The sequence below is a fragment of the Passer domesticus genome, chromosome 15 (genome assembly GCF_036417665.1).
Source record: "Passer domesticus isolate bPasDom1 chromosome 15, bPasDom1.hap1, whole genome shotgun sequence".
NCBI classification, from domain to species: domain Eukaryota; kingdom Metazoa; phylum Chordata; class Aves; order Passeriformes; family Passeridae; genus Passer; species Passer domesticus.
Window position 1 is genome coordinate 16,147,726 of NC_087488.1, and position 17,592 is coordinate 16,165,317.

General features: G+C 53.1%; 1 protein-coding gene across 1 annotated transcript; it reads left to right on the forward strand.

Annotated features, from left to right (window-relative positions):
- The first annotated feature begins 108 nt into the window (after positions 1-108).
- On the forward strand, positions 109-17,371 carry LCMT1 (leucine carboxyl methyltransferase 1). The gene is made up of 11 exons (XM_064389968.1): positions 109-254; positions 1,091-1,182; positions 1,682-1,803; positions 3,767-3,843; positions 4,631-4,692; positions 10,769-10,871; positions 12,079-12,199; positions 12,899-13,000; positions 13,653-13,744; positions 14,899-14,996; positions 16,595-17,371. The coding sequence occupies exons 1-11, from the start codon at positions 178-180 to the stop codon at positions 16,615-16,617; spliced, it is 969 nt and encodes a 322-aa protein (XP_064246038.1). The 5' UTR covers positions 109-177; the 3' UTR covers positions 16,618-17,371.
- Positions 17,372-17,592: the final 221 nt, after the last annotated feature.

Genomic DNA, 17,592 nt, shown 5'->3' on the forward strand with positions numbered 1-17,592 from the left:
CGCTGCCGCCGCCGCTTCCCGGGCGGGGCGCCGCACCCCGCGCGCTCCCATTGGGCGCCGTGCACGGCCCTGAGCGCACGGGCCAATGGCCGCCGAGTTGCGGCGCGGGCTGCCCAATGAGCGGCGGCGGGGGGCGGGCCGCAGGGGCGGCGGCAGCGGCCGGGCCCCGCGCGCTCCATGGCGGCCGCCGCCGGCCCCGACGAGGCGGACGAGGCGGTGCGCGGCACCTGCGAGGACGCGTCCGTCTGCAAGCGGTACCGGAGCCGGAACAGCGGGCGGTGCCCGCCGCTGCTCCCCGCGGCGGGGCGGGGGGCGGGCGAGGCTCGGGAGCGGCGCTGGAGCGGGGCGGCCTGCCGCGGTGCCGGGGCTGTGTGCGTGCGGCCCTCAGGGCCCGGCCCGGCCCGGCTCGGATCCGGTGTGAGCCCCGGGCACAGCGGCTGCTCCGGGCGGCGGGGAGCAGCTGCCGCTGCTGCCGGGGCTCGTTGCTGGCCGGCGGCGTGGTCGATCCTGAGCCGGGAGCCCGCCCGGGGTTCTCCGTGCCCGTGCCCGTGCCCGTCCCGCCGGGAGGGGCGCTGGCCGGCACGGGGGCACTGCCCGGCTCTGTGCTTTGGGCTCGTGGCGGCAGGGCGTTTGTTGGGGAGGGTTTTCCTTTGGGAAGCTGTTGTACGAGCCATGAGTTCTGTTAATCAGAGTGGCTCTGTGCTGAAGTGGTGTGTTGGAGCTTGGAATCCGTGCACACACCGTGCCATAGAACAGTGGGTAGAAGGACAGCCTCACTTGCGTGCCTGAGGAGCTGGAGGCAGACAGCTCATCTTCTGGGTCCCCCAGGAGGGAATATTTGAGATTTGGGTCTTTGCTCACAAAATTTCATCCAATAATGAAGAGGCCATTAAAGAGATGCATTTTGAATATGGCAAGACTAAACTTTATACAATCTCTTCATTCAAGCAGTTCCACACATGGAACAGATTTTTAAACCGTGTCTGCATGTGCACACCCAGGGCAGAGAGACTCTCCAGCCTGTGTATCTTTCAGGGTGACTTTTGGGGACCTTATTTCATAATTCTCTCTTTTCCCTGCTGCTGCACAGGTTTGCTGTGAGTGTTGGCTACTGGAAGGACCCTTACATCCAGTATTTTGTGAGACAAGCCAAGGAAAGGAAGGCTCCTGAGATCAACAGAGGCAAGTTGGAACAGGGATGGGGGCACTTTACCTGTCCTGACAAAACCTCTGCACCCTGGGAGTTGGGGGGCAGAGAATATGTGTGAGACAAGGTTTCTTCACAGCAATAATTCCATCCATGCTGTGTCTGATATTTTAAATATCAATCTGTGAGTCTCTTCCTTTGCTTTCTGAGTTTTGATTGGGCTGTCTTGGTGTGTCCCAGTGCAGAGATCTCCTCAAAGCAATCAGAAATGTTGGTTTGACCCAGAGCAGTTTGGTCTCTGCACGTGTAGAATTATTCTGCTCTGCTGGAGGTGAAACTTGACTAAAACTTCTGTTTGCCCGGGGGGCTGAGTTTTATCAGTGCATGGGGTTTTTTTGTAATTAGAAAACCAGAAGCCCTCAGGCATCTCAAAAAGAGGCATTGTTGTTCTGCAGACTGCCTGGGGCCCCTCAGGAGTGTTAGATGTGGCCAGGTGTGTGCCAGTGGTGACTGGCAGGTCTGTGTGTGCTGCAGGTTACTATGCTCGGGTGCACGGCGTCAGTCACCTGGTCAAGGCTTTCCTGGAGAAGACAGCATGCAACTGCCAGATTGTCAACCTTGGGGCTGGCATGGACACCCTCTTCTGGAGGCTGAAGGTAACCAGGGCAGCGGGGCTGGGGACCCCTGAGGGGCTGCCTGGGCTCTGCAGCCTGGCTCTGCCCCACAGGGCAGCACTGCAGGAGCTCTCACAGCCCCACCACAGCTGGGACCCCTCTGGAGCCCATCCAGGGCAGCCCCTGCCCAGGCAGGGTCACCTGGAGCAGGTGACACAGGACTGGGTTTGGGATGGCTCCTGGGGGAGGCTGCACACCCTCCCTGGGCAGCTGTTCCAGGCTCTGCCGTGTCAGGGCTCGGCTCTTTCCCCTCTCATGGAAAGAGGTTTTTCCTCCTCTCAGGTGGAACTTGCTGTGGTTTAGTTCCTGGCCATTGCTCCTCACCCTGTCACTGAACAGAGTCTGGCACCATCCTCTGACACCCCTGGGAGGGATTTGTGTGGATTGATGGATCCCCTCGCAGCCTTCCCTTCTCCAGACTGACCAGGCCCAGCCCCTGCAGTCTCTCCTCATCACAGAGATGCTCCAGAGCCCAGATCATCTCTGTGGCCTCTGCTGGACCCTCTCCAGCAGCTCCTTGTCTTTCTTGGGGATCAGGACTGGACCCTGCAGCTGTCCAGGGACGAGTGAATAGAATAAATTGTATTTATATTCTTGTAAATCCCCTGCCAGGAGCGCTCCCTGACCTGCTGCCATGCTTTCTCCACATCCCCTGGGACCCCAGCTGTGAGTTTATTTATGTAAATCATGGAATCACAGAGTGGTTTGGGTTGGAAGGGATCTGGAAAATCATCCAGTGCCACCCCTGCCATGGCAGGGACACCTTCCCCTGTCCCAGGCTGCTCCCAGCCCTGTCCAGCCTGGCCTGGGCACTGCCAGGGATCCAGGGGCAGCCCCAGCTGCTCTGGGCAGCCTGTTGTTATATAGCACTGTTTGTGTGTGTGATTCATGGAAATTCAGTTACTCAGGTGTTGTTTGATGGTATCATTCTGGGTCAACACACATCTAAATGAATTGTCTTCTCATTAGCATTTACACGGGTAAATTTGGGTCCTGGAGGGAAGCCTGAGGAGCATTTTGCTTGGTCACAGTTTATTGTATTCCATCAGTGGAAGAGAGACAATTCTGATTTTTATTTTTTTTCCTGAGATGTGAAGCTTTTCTCTTCTTTCCTTTTCTATTCCTATAAAAGCTCTGCCAATATACTGTTTTGGTGACAGTGATTTTAAGAGCTGAAGCGGGGCCTGTAATTCCAGTTGTTTGTCCTTGCAGAGAGCAGGTGTGTAATGAGTGTGCAGAGCTGGGGCAGTTCCTGGAGTGGTGGGTGCTGCTTTCACCTCAGAAAGCCACAGGTTGACATCCATCACAAAGGGAGAGACCTGGCACAGTTCTCCACCAGGCTGGAAGTCCTGCCTGCATGGAAGGAAGAGCTTTGCCCTCTGTTGTGTCCAGCAGGCTGGGTGCCTGTGCTCTGGCTGTGGGCTGGGGAGAGCTGCCCTGTGCTCACTGGCTGGGTGAGCCCCTGCTGAGCCTTCCTGGTTCTGCCCCGGGAGGCTGTGCTGGAAATGCTGCTCCGTGCTGTGGCAGTTTGCTGTGCTGTGCCCTCCCACAGCCCAGGACACACGGCTGGAGGGTGTGTTTCACTGCCCTGTGCCTGGGGTTAGAGTCCTTCTCCTGGCAGGAGCCATCCCAGCCCCACCTGGTCACATTCCTGTCACCTGCCTGGGCAGGGCTTGCACTGGGTGAGCTCCACAGGTCCCTTCCCACCCCGGCTGTGCTGGTTCTGTGATCACATCCAGTGTAAATCATTTCTTTAGCTCTTAGAGGGCATTCTGATGTCTCTCAGCTGGATTTTAGAGGGTTTAAGCTGTGGGACACTGGTTCAGCACTGTTACAAAGGGCAGTGTAAGCCAAACCAGAACTGTTCAGGATTTGAGGTTCTGTCTTGTCCTGTGCATGTGAAACTCAAGTGTCCCTAATTCTAGTGTCTTCCTGCAATTCCCAGGATGAAAATCTCCTCCCTAAGAAATATTTTGAAGTGGATTTTCCAATGATCGTTGCAAGAAAAATACATAATATCAAGTAAGTGTGAGGCCTGTGTTCAGCTGTGGAGACTGGCTGCCAGTCTGGGCCATTATTGCATCTCTGCTGAGAAACTCTTTGTGTTCTGGGCTGGCAGGGTGGGCAGGGCTGGCACAGGGTGCCAGAGCAGCTGGGGCTGCCCCTGGATCCCTGGCAGTGCCCAGCCCAGGCTGGACAGGGCTGGGAGCAGCCTGGGGCAGTGGGAGGTGTCCCTGCCATGGCAGGGTGGCACTGGGTGGGCTCTGAGCTCCTTCCCCAAGGCATTCCAGGACTGGAGGTAGAATAAAGGCTCATGGTGCAGGCAGGCTCTGCAGCACTGCCCCAGGCTGCAGAGGGGGTGAGAGGCTTTGGGGAGCCAAGCAGAGCTTGCTGTGTGCCAGGGACAGTGTCCTGGCAGTTGGAGCTGATGAAACCTTCTCTTTCTGTTGAGGACAGCACTGAATTCCCAGATGTGCCTGCTCAGCTGCAGGCAGGCAGCTGCTGCTGCTTGGGAATGTCCTGTTGGAATGAACCATCAGGGTTATTGAGGCCACCTTTTAATTTGCCTGGATTTCTCTTGAAATGTTCTCTCAGAATTGCAGAAATTGTGTATAAAAGTCAGCTCCAGCTCCACCAGACTTGCAAAGGTTTTCCTTTCCAGCAGAGGGCAGAGATATTCCCTCAGCTGCCTTTGGCACACACACACACACACACACACACATATATATATATATGTTAAGAAAAAAGCTGTAAGCACACTGTTCAACAGGCTGAACTGCTCTGAGATGCTTCTTCCTTCTTCCCACAGATCAAAACCTCCCCTGTCAAAACCAATTATGGAATCCCATTCAGGGGACTCTCTTCTAATAGGTGAGTCATCTTCAAACTCAGTCAGTGATGTACTGCAGCACTTTTAAAACTTTTCTGATCATTTTGTTCTGCTATGTGGGCAGGCTTTTAATGTTTGAAATGCTGTTTGGACAGAGAATTGGGAGGGAAAAGAGGCTTTTTTTTTCTCTTACAGACTCCTGCCCATTTGTTCCATGTCATGTTAGAAATGTCTTCTCTTTAAGTGGTTTTATTCTGGCAGAAAGTTGTTGGGTTTTTTCTTTTTCTCTCATATGTAGCTCCTTTTCTGTCACAGGAAAGAAAAAAGTGCTACAGAGAGGCATGGATACTGGATTAAAATATCTGTTGAGTGTTTATCTGCTTTCTGTCTCATTAAGAGCACAAATCTTTACATTTAGCAGAGTTTTCACAGCAGAAACACAGCCTGCACAGTCCAGGCTCCTGAGCCAGGGCTGTTTGTTACATTTCAGTATTAAAGGATAATAACTTCAGGTGTGATGTGGCTGTGCTCTGTTGTTTCTGCCCTCGTTAGGGAACAGCAGGTTGTGTGCTCCCATCCCTGGCAGTGCCCAGGCCAGGCTGGACAGGGCTGGGAGCACCTGGGACAGGGGAAGGTGTCCCTGCCATGGCAGGGGTGGCACTGGATGATCTCTAGGGTCCCTCCCAGCCCAAATCATCCTATAATTGTGTATTTGTGTCAGGACTGCACTTGAAAACCTTTTTACCTGTGGAGAATTCCCTGGGCTCCGTTGAGTTTGTGTTCTCAGTGCAGGTGCTGAGCTGCAGCAGCTGCCTTGCACAGTTCAGGGGGCAGCAGTCCTGCATGCCCCAGAGTGCTCTGTGTGAGCAGTGTGACCTGGCACAGCCTGCTGCTCCCTGCTGTCACCACGGGGCCCTTCCCTGGCACAGTTCCAGCCCAGCTTTGGGCACATGCTGCAGATTTTATTGCTGCACGTTATTGCTCTTCCCTTCCCAGCCCTGCAGGTGTCCTTCCAAGGGCAGAGCTCTCCCCTGGCCCCTCAGGCCTCCAGAGATGAAGGCCCAGAGCCCAGCTCAGAAAGGGCTCCTGGGGACTCCTGGCTTGCAGGCTGGCCCTGCTGGGGCACATCTGGCCCCAGGGAGAGCTCTGCACCTGCACTGCCCAGAGGCAGCCCTGGGAGTGTCCCTTTGTGTCCCTGAGGGGCTGCAGGCACATCTGGAGCAGCAGAACCCCTGCAGGGCTCTCAGCCTGCCCTGCTGTGACCTGGGGCTGTTAGTGGCCACTTCCCCTGCCCTGGGCTGCCCTGCTGGGACTGGTTTCTCTGGAGCTGCTCCCCTCTCAGGCTGGGTGTCACAGCTCAGTCACAGCCTGCTGCCAGGCTGGGGAGGCTCTGCACCGAGGTTTTGGGGTGCAGCAGTGCCCAGGAGATGTGGAAGGGCTGTGGGACTCCAGTTTGAGCTGAGCCCAGCCACAGGCCAGGCCCCGTGAGAGCCCTGAGAGCTCTGGTTTAAGGATCAGTTAAGGGAGCTGTTTCCTGGGGAAGGGCCAGCAGGAGAGGTGCTGGAATAAGTGGATAAATCAAAGAGATGAGCTGAGAGCTCTTACAGGTCTAAAGGGACTTGACAAGGAATTTACTCAGCCTCTGGTTGGGCTGTGCCCTCTCATTTCAAACTCTTCAGCTGGAGGTTGTGGCTGTGCCTCATTTGGCTCCAGGGAAGTCCAGGGAGCCCCAAGGCAGCAGGACTGATGTCTCTGCTGGGCAGGCCATGGGAGCTGTGACAGCCTTGTGGAGCACAGGAATCACGGGATGTGTTGGGAAGGAGTCCCGAGGCCTTTGAAGGGTAAGCTGTGCTTCCAGCTCTGCTGGAGTTCCCTAAACCAACATAGCTGTTGGAAAAGGACATCAGCACAGTGCTTGCATTTCAAGAACGTGTTTTGACTGTGTCCCATGGCAAAGTGTGCCAGAGAAATGGCACAGTGGTTGTGGGGAAGGAATGGCTCTCATATGGATGAGGAGCTGGGATGGAGGGCGAGCATATGTTGTTCATTTTTGTTATGGAGGAGATGGAGATCTGTGCTTGAGGGTATGTTGTTGTTCAACACTAAGAAAAAATTGGGAAAATAGTGATTAGTAAGTGGCAGCTTGTTGGCAAATCCAAACTCTGAAGAGTGGTAAAGAACTGTAGAAGTATCTTGTGAAATTAGTGACTTGATGATGATTTCAATGTGGATTAATAGAAAGTGATGCACATGGGGGGGAAACAGTTTGTGCCTCACATGTAAATGATTATTGCTGCCTTCCTGCAGGATCTGGGTATTAGAATAAATAGATGGATGAAAGCATGAGCTCAGTAATGGTCCAGAAATACAAAGCAGTTTGAAGTACTTTTGGAAAAAGCTAGAAAACAACTTGGGTGCCAGTGTTAGTAGATGTTTCCTGTCTTTGACTTTTCCCTTTGGAGCTGCTGTTGGCCTCTGGAAGGCTGGGTGTCATCCTGGGGAGGCCTCTGGAGTGTCCTGGTGCAGGTGTTAGACCCTGCAGTGTTCTGGGGTCACCCCCTGGCACAGGAGCAGCAAAGGTTGCTCATTCCTGTGGGGATGTGGGCTGGGATTTTGGAATCCTGTCCTTCCCTGTGCCTGCCTGCCCACATCAGGCACACTCCTGCCTCTGGTGCACCAGGAATGTTTAGGTGTTTGGAATTTTGGCTGAGTTGTGCTGATATGGAGGGACATCCAGGTCCTCTCTCTGCTGCTCTGCTCACCCTGCTGTTGTCACACCGTGCCTGTTCATTGTGTGCCTCTCAGCCTTCTGCCCTGGCCAGCTTGGTTCTTTCAGCTTCCTCCATCCCCAGAGCTTCTTGTGGCCCAGTGTGGGTGTCAGGGGACTTGCAGGGCTGGCCCTGGGCCTCCAGGACAGGCTGGGAGCGTGGCAGTGCTGCTGGGCTGGTGGAGTGAAGCTGGGCTGGGGCAGAGCAGCGTGCAGGGCAGGCTGCAGGGGCTGCTGCTTTGAGAAGCTGCCACACATACCTGAGCATGAAAATCCTGATGAAATCACTTGCAGTCAATGGTATCCTGCATGCTGGCTCTTGGAACAGCTCCAGGAAATTGTTGCATTAATGTGAGAAGAGAGCAAGAGAAGAAAGCTGAGCTCTTGAGGCAGAGGCAGAGCTTGGTGTGCCTGGAGGCTGCAGTGCTGCCCAGCAGCTGGGTTAGGGCAGCAGGAGGGCCTGGGGCCTCCCTCCAGCACAGCAGCAGCTCTGACACAGCTGGGAAGAAAAGATTCTATGTGCTGAGGTCAAAAGGCAACTACAAACAGCTCCTGCTACTACTCAGTTACTACAAGCTTGTCTTGTTCTATGCCTATGGGATCTGAACCACTTGTGTTGTTGCCTGTGTGCCAGAGTCATGGAAAATAACCACAGGTGTGTGCCCAGGGCAGAGCATTCTCTACTGGATATCCCTGGAGAGCTGAGCCTGTGCCAGGGCTGGGGTAGGTGGGGTGGGGGCTCATCTTTCCCCCATTCTCCATCCCCTCCCTTGTATTTCTGCAATTAAATCTGAGCTTGGTGTTTCTCACAGCTTCATTTCAGCCACGTTCAGAGAGAATTGTTGTACATGAGTGTGAGCATCACACAGATCCCCAGGGCAGCTCTAGGGGAGAGCACCAACCAACAACCTCACTAAAACCAGCACGAGCTGCTGTGCCTGCTAGGAATTAGTGTCTGGAGCATGGGATTTGCAGTGCCTGAAGCCACCAAGTGTCACTGGCTGTGGGCAGCTGGCCTGAGTCACAGCCCTGCAGTGAGAGTGAGCAGAGGGCTGTGAACATGCACCCAGAATCAATTCAGGTAAAACAAACTCCTGTTCCTCACAAGAAATCGATGGGCACCACGTGACTGTGCTGCCAAGCTGGACCTTGGTTTTGCTTTTCCAGCTGCCCTGTGGATGGCAGGAATTGTAAAATCCATTTGCAGCAGGGCTGCTCACCTTGGGCAGCAGATTGCTCACTCTGTACTGCCCAGAGCATCCTGAGTGCTCAGGGAGCACCCCAGTCCAGCCCCTCCCTGCACAGCACAGCCCCAAGAGCCTCCAGCTCTGCAGGAGTTGGTGCCAGGCCCTGCCCCAGCAGTTTTTGGGATGTTTGTGGGTGGATGTGTCTCCAGGCTGGGGACAGTGGCACTCCCAGCTGCCCCTGCCCTGCTCTCAGTGTGTGTTTGCTCCCTAAGGGGAGGTGCTGGGGCAGTTGAAGCTTGCCTAGTTCAGTGTGATCAGACTGAAAAGGGGGAAATTCAGTGAGATACTGAGGAGAAATCCTTCCCTGGCAGGGTGGGCAGGCCCTGGCACAGGGTGCCCAGAGCAGCTGTGGCTGTGGATCCCTGGCAGTGCCCAAGGCCAGGCTGGAGCAGCCTGGGACAGTGGGAGGTGACCCTGCCATGGCAGGGGTGGCAGTGGATGGGCTCTGTGGTCCCTTCCACCCCAAACCAATTCAGGGTTTTGTGATAAAAATGCTCCAGTCAGTGAGGTGTGAGCAAAGCACGCTTACTTCCACCTTGGAGTGTTTGTGCTCCTTCTCTCCTGATCACTTAAAAAGTTTTGTGGTTTATTTCTGGCTTTTATTTCTGTTCTTTGTGGATGTATTTGTGTGACCCAGCCTCCGAGGCTGGACAGGGAGCTGGCATTAATTCCCTACTAATTGTGGTGGCTGACGCTCGCTGTGCCGTATCCAGGGACAGAAACCAATCCCTATTTAAACACTTCCCTGTGTGTGGTGGGGTTTTTGGGTGGCTTTTTTTGATGCCATTATCATGGCCTTGATGTAATCACTTAAATAGAAGGGTGTGGGAAGTAGTAAAGCTATTACAGAACATGCACATGGAAAAAGCCTTGACTCAAAATGTTGAATCATTCAACATGCTGCACAACTTCTTTTTTTCTCTTTTCTTCCCTTGTAACTCTCTTTCTGAACTGTTTCTGATTCCTGGATCTGCTCCCAAGTGTTGCTGGAATGGCAGCTATTTTCCTTGCTAGTGGCACTTCCAGGGAGTTGAAAAGCCAGCAGAGGTGCATCCTCTGGGGTGTTTGGTCACTGCTGTCATGATTGGGCAAACCCACACTTGGCCCCAGTTGTTTTGCTCCCCTCTCCTGAAATGGAAGCCCCTTTCATGCTGCCCCTTCAGCCAGCTCTCTGCTCACTCAGCCTGTGCCAGGGCAGGCTCAGGCTGGACATCAGGAGGAATTTCTCCATGGACAGGTGGCCAGGCACTGGAAGGGGCTGCCCAGGGAGCTTTGAGTCCCCTCCAGAGCCATCCCAGTATTCTGCAGGACGTTGGCTCTGCCTGGGTGTGATGGAGCACTTGGGAGGTGCCTCCTGTGGGCACTGGGCTCCTCTGGGTGCCCTCATTGCTGCTGGGTGTCAGAGTCACTGATGGCCAGAGGCTCTGCTGCCTGCTCCCAGCTGGGCCAGGGTGGCAGGGCCTCCTTGGACTCTGCATTTGTCCCTCCTTCGTGCTGGGGAGCATCCACAGGCTCCTGGTGTATCCCAGGGGAATATCAGCAAATTCAGAATACCTTCTGTCATTTGACTCTTTCTTAAATAGCACCACTAAATCATACCAAAAGGCTAAATGATACCTTCTTTTGGCCCCAAGTCTGGCTGCTCCCCATATTTATTATGTAACTACATATGCAGTTAATTTGTATAGCTGTATCTGTTAATATTTGAAATATTGTCACCTAGCTTAGTTTTTCCAAAATTGATGTACTTTTATCTAGTTCCTATGTGCATACATTGGGCCATCTAAGAAGACTCCCCAAACAAAACAAAACCCCAGCCTTTAATCTTGCCATTTTCCTTCTCTCTGCATTGCTGGAAACCATGGTAACAGCTGGGCTAACCTCTCTGCATGGCTGCAGAGGGAGAGGAGCTCAGTGCAGGGTCTGCTGGTGATGGAGCACTGCAAAACACCGCCAGGAGGGCAATTCGGGTTCAAAAAGAAGAGTTTGCTGCTCGGTTGGGGGTAACAGAGCAAACTGGGCTCCAGCCCTGTGCTCCCCTGCAGTGGTTGTGGTCCCTGACTGCACGTCCCTCTCAGCTGTCCCTCCACCTGTGCCTTGCAGATTCCCACAGCCTGGACTCCAGCCGCTACTCCATCGTGGGAGCAGACCTCCGCTCCTCCTCAGATCTGGAGGACAAGCTGAAGAAGCATGGCTTGGATACACAGTGAGATCACAGGGCTTTAGTTGGCTTTTTGTGGGGTTTTTTTGGTTTTTTTTTTTCAGTGGGGGCTCATGGATGCCCTGGGCCAGGCTGGGCAGGGCTTGGAGCTGGGACAGTGGGAGCTGTCCCTGCCAGGGCAGGGGTGGCACTGGCTGGGCTCTGTGATCCCTCCCAACCCAAACCATCCCAGGATTCTGAGATTTCTGAGTTTTAGCTCTGTAATCCTTGTCTGTGGCCTCCTCTCATACCCCTGTTGTTTCCTAAACATTTTGGTGGGGCTGCAGTGGAGTCCTTGGGATGTGAATGCCAAAGCTCCCCTGGGGTTCTCTTGTTCAACACGAGGCTTTGGGGGGGCAGGAGTGGAGTTCTGAGTGGATGATGGACAGACCTTTCAAATGGAAGCAATATAAATAGCAGCGATCTGGCTGGGTGGGAGAGAGCATATGGGGAAGCAGAATGCATCAAATTGCCATTTAATTCTTTACACTTCCATCCTCTGAAATGTTGCCTTGCTTGCCTACATTGCTGCTCCTTGTGGAATTTCTCCTGCTTCTAGTGACTTTTTTTTCCCCTTTCATTCCAGCAATTAAAAGCAAACTCAATAATTGTGAAGAAAATCACTTGTGTAGATGTCTATTTTTGTTGTTTTGTGGATGGAGGGGGAAGAGGCAACGTGCAAACTATAGATTACATTTTGTTAGATAATAATATGTGAAGATTGTTTTACAGATACTGAACAAATTTGTCTAATTAAAATTCTTCCTAGAACTTTTTTGAAGAGAAAACTTTTTTTTTTCTATTTGTAATTAATGCCTGAATTCACTGATCTCCACAAGACTGTGAGCTGTGTGTACAGGGCACAATGGTCCTGCAAAGGGAATTTTAACACACCCCAGTTCCTGCTGTAGAGAGGACTCACAGAATGCACAAGGTTCTGTGCTCAGGGCTGGCTTTTGGGGAGATTGATCCCTGAAATCTGGTTCACAACCACAGGAGTCTCTGTGGTTCATTAATTCACAGCTGCCACAAAGCCCAGTTGGAGTCAATGTGATGGAGAGATTTCATTCAGTCTTCAGTGTCTAGTTCATAAAAGATGGAGCTCTTTCAGGAAATTGTGCAGACATGAAGTGACTTGCTTGCTCACAGTCCTTAGCAGATTTTTCTTGTTCTTGTGCTGGAAATCATGTTCTGCTCTGGTTCTGTTTTACAGTTTGCCAACGCTGCTGGTGGCCGAGTGTGTGCTGGTTTACATGACCCCCCAGCAGTCTGCAAACCTGCTCAAGTGGGCAGCAAGCACCTTCCCCGTGGCCATGGTTATCAATTATGAGCAGGTAAAACCAAAGGGGCATTTTTAGACCTGCATTGTTGTCATTCAAATTGCTCTCGTAGGTGGCAGTTGCTGAGGAATGAGAGTGGGCCACGTCCTTTTGTAGAAACAGCAGTTTCTGCTGAATTTCTGGAGTAATGTGTTTTAACTTGCAGCTTGCTTAGCTCATTGTAGAGAAAATACAGCTATTCTGAAAGACAATTTCTGAACTATGTTGAAGTAAAATAATTGAGACTTAATCCATACGTGGAGAAAAAACCATAGCATATTGATTTGGCTAAAGCAGAGCAGAAAGAAACGGTGCTGAGTGCTGGCTCTGGCTCTGTAACATTACATAATTACCTCTGTGTTCTCTGGCAAAGTGGAGCAGAAATCACATCAGCACGAACTCTGTTTCTCCCTGTGGAAGTGAAGCACTGCCTCGGGGGAGCTGGGTGGCTGCAGGAATTATGACAGGCTCTCCCAAGCTGTAAATGGCTGCTGGAGGGCTGAGCAGGGTGCTGGGAGCTGAGGCAGCTGTGCTGCCAGCCCCGTGTCCCTGCGGGCAGAGCCACTGTCCCCCTGGCACTGGGCTCTCTGGGCAGTGAGAGCTGCTGTCAGCCGTGCCACTCATGGGCACCCCGTGTGACCCAGGCAGTGCCAGGGCTCAGGCAGGCTCTGCTGTGCTGGGAAGGGACCATTTCTGTCCCCTTGTGCCCCCCAGGTGAACATGAGGGACCGCTTTGGGCAGATCATGATCGAGAACCTGCAGCGCCGGCACTGCAACCTGGCTGGGGTGGAGCTCTGCAGCTCCCTGGACTCGCAGGTAGGGGCACAGGGCTGCTCTGAGCTTTGCTGACCTGCCTGTGAGTTCTCAGTGTGCCCTGGGGGCTCAGCAGGGCCAGGGCAGGGTGGGGCAGGCACTGAGCCCTTTGCTGGCCACTGGGGTCGGGGCATGCTGTGGTTTGGCAGGGACTGTGGAGCCCACCCTGTGCCACCCTGCCATGGCAGGGACACTTCCACTGTCCCAGGGGGCTCCAAGCCCTGTCCAGCCTGGCCTGGGCACTGCCAGGGATCCAGGGGCAGCCCCAGCTGCTCTGGGCACCTGTGCCAGAGCCTCACACCCTGCCAGGGAACAATTCCCAGTCTCCCATCCATCCCTGCCCTCTGGCACTGGGAGCCATTCCCTGTGTCCCTTGTAATGTCTCTCTCCATGTTTCTTGTTGGCTCCTTCAGGTCCTGGCAGGCCACAGTTAGGTCAGGCCAGAGCTTCTCTCTGCTGCTGAAGGTCAGTGGCTGCACAAACCTGGGCAGAGCAGCCCTGCCTGGCCCTGCAGAGATCAGCAGCACACACTTAGGGAAGAGTTGGGGAGCCCTTCAAAGGACAGGTCAAGCACTGCCCAGTGAGATCCTTCGGGGCAGAGCTGTGCTCTGGTGCTTCCCCTGGGGGCCTGTGAAAGCTGTGCTTTGCTCTCCAGAGGGAAAGGCTGCTGCTCAGTGGCTGGGAGAACGCCCGTGCCGTGGATATGATGAAGGTGTACAGCTTCCTGCCACAGGCTGACGTCAAAAGGTACCACCCCTGCACCCCAGAGCCATCCTCACGTGCCATTTCCAAGGTCCTTGCCACGCGTGGGATCCCCTGGTGGAGCAGAGCAGGCTGCCCAGGGGACACAGCACTCCTGAGGCTCTGCAGAGCCTCCAGGGCAATGCCTGGGCTGGTGGTGCAGAGGGTGAACTGCCAGGAGCAGGCTGGGAGCAGGGATGGCTGCTTTGGGTGTGACAGAAGGCATCTCCTGACAGAAATTTGCAGCTGGGAGATGCCACAGAAATGCTGCGTTGAGTTTTTGCAGTCCCCAGAATGTTCCTTGTGAAGATTTTGGCTGGGGTTAAACCACGAGATGTTGAAATCATGAGGGGGAGACTGCTGGGTCTGCAGAACTCAGAGCAGGGACTGAAGGCTGTTAAACACTCACTACCCTGCCTGGATTTTGTTAATGTTCCTGCAGTAAATGCTAAACAGTGGGAAATTTTAAGGAGTAACTTCTTAGGGATATAATGTGAAATGTGAACTGCTGTGAGTCATTCATAGGGGGAATTAGCTGAGCAAGTTACCTTGGTCAAAATCTTCACCTATGGGGGTTTCTCAGAGCCTGGAACTGAACAGGTGAGAGTGGAAATCAGAGGTGGTTTAAATAGGAACAGGGATGTGTGGTGGGACCATATGGCACTGGTGGAGACACAGAGCTCGTGCTTTCTCTGCAGCATTTTTGGCTACCTCGGATCTGTTCAGCTCCTTGCACTTGTTCCACATGCCAGGAAATAGGGTTATGTAAACTCTGTCCTCCAGAATCTCTGAGGCAAATGCTTTTTCTTCAGAAAAGTCTTTCCCAGCGTGCTCCTCTGCAGCACTTCACACCTGGCAGTGCATTGAGGAACTTCTGCCCCTTGGAGCCTCAGCAGCAGCCCTGGTATTTGTGAGGAGTTACACAGATGAGTCCTGGACAGGAATTCCAGGGATGAGGAGCTGGAAGCAGCCTGGGGGTCACTTGTTCCATGCATTGGCAGGGGTGGGACCAGTGGTGGCATCATGGACAATACCTGTAATTATTCCCTGGAGAGCTAATTGCCTTTCTGGCCATAGTTCTCACTCCCATGGAGTGAAAATTCAGTAAAAACTCTGCTGAGAAACCAGCTCAAATCCCGACCTTTATTTTATTCCTACAGAATAGAAGCCCTTGAATTCCTGGATGAAAAGGAACTGTTTGAGCAGCTCATGCAGCACTACTGCATCTGCTGGGCTTCCAAGGACAGCAGCAACCTGGGTAATGCTCTCCTGCCCCTGGGGGTGATCCTGCCCTGGAGATGTCCTGGGGAGGGCTGGGCTGGGCTGGGCTGTTACCCCAGGGGTGCTCAGAGCCCCCTGTGCCAGGGCTCTGCTGCTCCTTTGGGGCTTTATGGGCCTCCAAGTGGGAAGCCTGTCCAGTACAGGGGAGTTGGAATTTTTCCACCAGAAGATGCCGTATGGGTTCCTTTAAATAACTGCCTGCTTTATCCCATCAGTGCTAATTGAAAGGTTTACAAATCCATGCATGGGAAGTGCCATATGGGCACACGGTATATGAAGGCACAGTGTCCTGACAACACAAAAATAAATTTGTATTACTTATCCCAGCTTCTCTGCACTGTCCCCATTTGCAGCCATCTGACACTGAAGTTTTCCACACTGCTTTCTCCCTGGGGAAAAATATTCCCTCTGAAATGAACTCTTCTACCTGTTCCTTTTGTTCCTAAAATTCTGTCTCTCCTGGACTGGAATTTCTGTGAGAGAGAGACTTGATTTAGGCTTTCTGTAGCATTTGGATGTTGCTGCTGCTCAAGAGATGGTAAAATGAGGGGAGCTGTTGCTTGGCTGAAGCATGGATGGCCACAGCCTGTATTTGTCCAGATTAGAAAGACAACTCTGTTGCAGTCAGTTTGTCTCTACTTCTGGCTGCAATTTCAGGGACTTCAGTCTTTCCAGAAAAACTCTGCCTGCCACTTAAATCATTTCCTCCCCTTCATCCTCTCTGCCCTTTCCCTGCTCCTGACTGAGTATCCAAGAGCAGATTTTATTTATTGACTCTTCCTCAGCAAATGGGAATAGATTTGGTCTCTGCAGCCTGGCTGGGCAGCACAGCCTCTGACAGAGCTGCTAAAAGGAGATCTTCAAATAAAAACTGGTAAAGGGAGCTCTTCAACACCCTGCTGCTGCTGCTGTGACAGAGCTGCTGCCTTGTGCTGGTGCTCCTGCATCTCCAGAGTTGTGAGCTGCAGACCCCCTGTTCTACACTGCATTTCCTCAGGCTGAGCAGTGGTGACTGTAACAGCCTGGTTTGGAGGAGCTGGGGCCCAAAGGCTCAGGTGTTCACAGCAGCCCCAGTTGGGGCTCTCAGCTCTGCTCTGTGCTGTGATTAGAGAAAATACAGCTCAGGGTGTGAGGTTGGGGTGTCTCAGCAGTTACAGGAGACACTGATCTCAGGGGTGATAATCAAGTGTCCAGTGGACATGGCATGGGTGTGCCTTAGTCTGAAGCAGGGCTTTTTTATCCTGAGTGAATTCACTCATGAATGGCACCTTCCCCTGCTTTATCTTCCTGGTTTCATGGGCAGACCCTGAGGTTCCTGAACATTGCCATGAATAATTCCAGTGCCTCTGCAAATTGACTTCATTAAATTAATTGCTGCATCACAATCAAAAATGGGTTTAAAAGTACAGCCCAAGCTGCTTCCTGCTTTCCTCACACTAAATCCTTCATGTTTAAGTTTAAAAATACGAAATAGCTCTGAAAGCATCTCCCCTGCTGTATGTAAGGACCCTGGTGCAGCGAGGGTAAGAACAAACCCTCCTTTCTTGCCCCAAATCCCTCTTTGTCTTCCCACAGGTCTGGCAGACATCGACTTCTGAGGGCTGCAGGGAGGGAGCCCTGGGGAGCTCAGGGCTGGGGCCAGGACGTGGAGAGGATGGGATTTGCACGTGCCAGCCCCAGCTGGGGCTGGGACACTCGTGGTGCTGCTGCTGGGGACGGGCCTGCTGCCCCTGGGGGACCCAGGGAGCATTTTCTGTGAGCAGGACTTGCCCCAGCTGTTCAACGGTGGACTCGCACAAGGTGTCAGTAACTCCTGTTCAAAGCTTGCCTTCCTTGGCCTAACACTGCAAGGCAGGTGGTTTTGGTTCCTTGATTTCCCTCTGGTGTGTTTTTGTGGCTGTGTAACCCGTGTTTGTGGCAGGCAGCTGGGGGTGCCTGGGCAGGAGGGGATTTGTGCATTTCTGCTCTGTTCAGGTCTCATGTTGGTGCAGTGTCACCGTGCTGGCTCCTCCAGGCTTCCCTGCCCCCCAGGGCTCTCACTGCTGGGAGCTCCTGGAGGGGAGGGTGCAGAGGAGGGCCCTGACTGTTCAGTGATGTACAGGAAACTGGAAAATAGACCTGATTTAACTGGGAAGGGCTTGGCTTGTGGTTTCAGCACTGGCATGCTGAAGAAGGAAATTTATCTCAATTTGCACTGCTTCTGGTAGTATCTTTACACCAGTTCCTCCTCTCTTTCCCCTTAAAAGAAGCAAAACAAAATCCCAACAGCAATGAAAGCCCTTGTCCTGTTGTTTGAAATTGAATCTTGCAACCTTCCTATGAGGAAAAACAATAAATGTTTAGTATTTGTAATTTGTCTCTGTCTTCCTTGCTAGAAATGACTGCTTTCTATCTGCTTTAGTGACATTTTCCTCTCACCCAATGCCTCACCAGGAGTATTTTTTAAGCAGTTTCTGGCAGTGTCCCAGGGCTTGGAGCAGCCTGGGGCAGGGGAAGGTGTCCCTGCCATGGCAGGGGTGGCACTGGGTGGGCTCTGAGGTCCCTCCAGCCCTTTCTGGGATCCTGTGGGATCC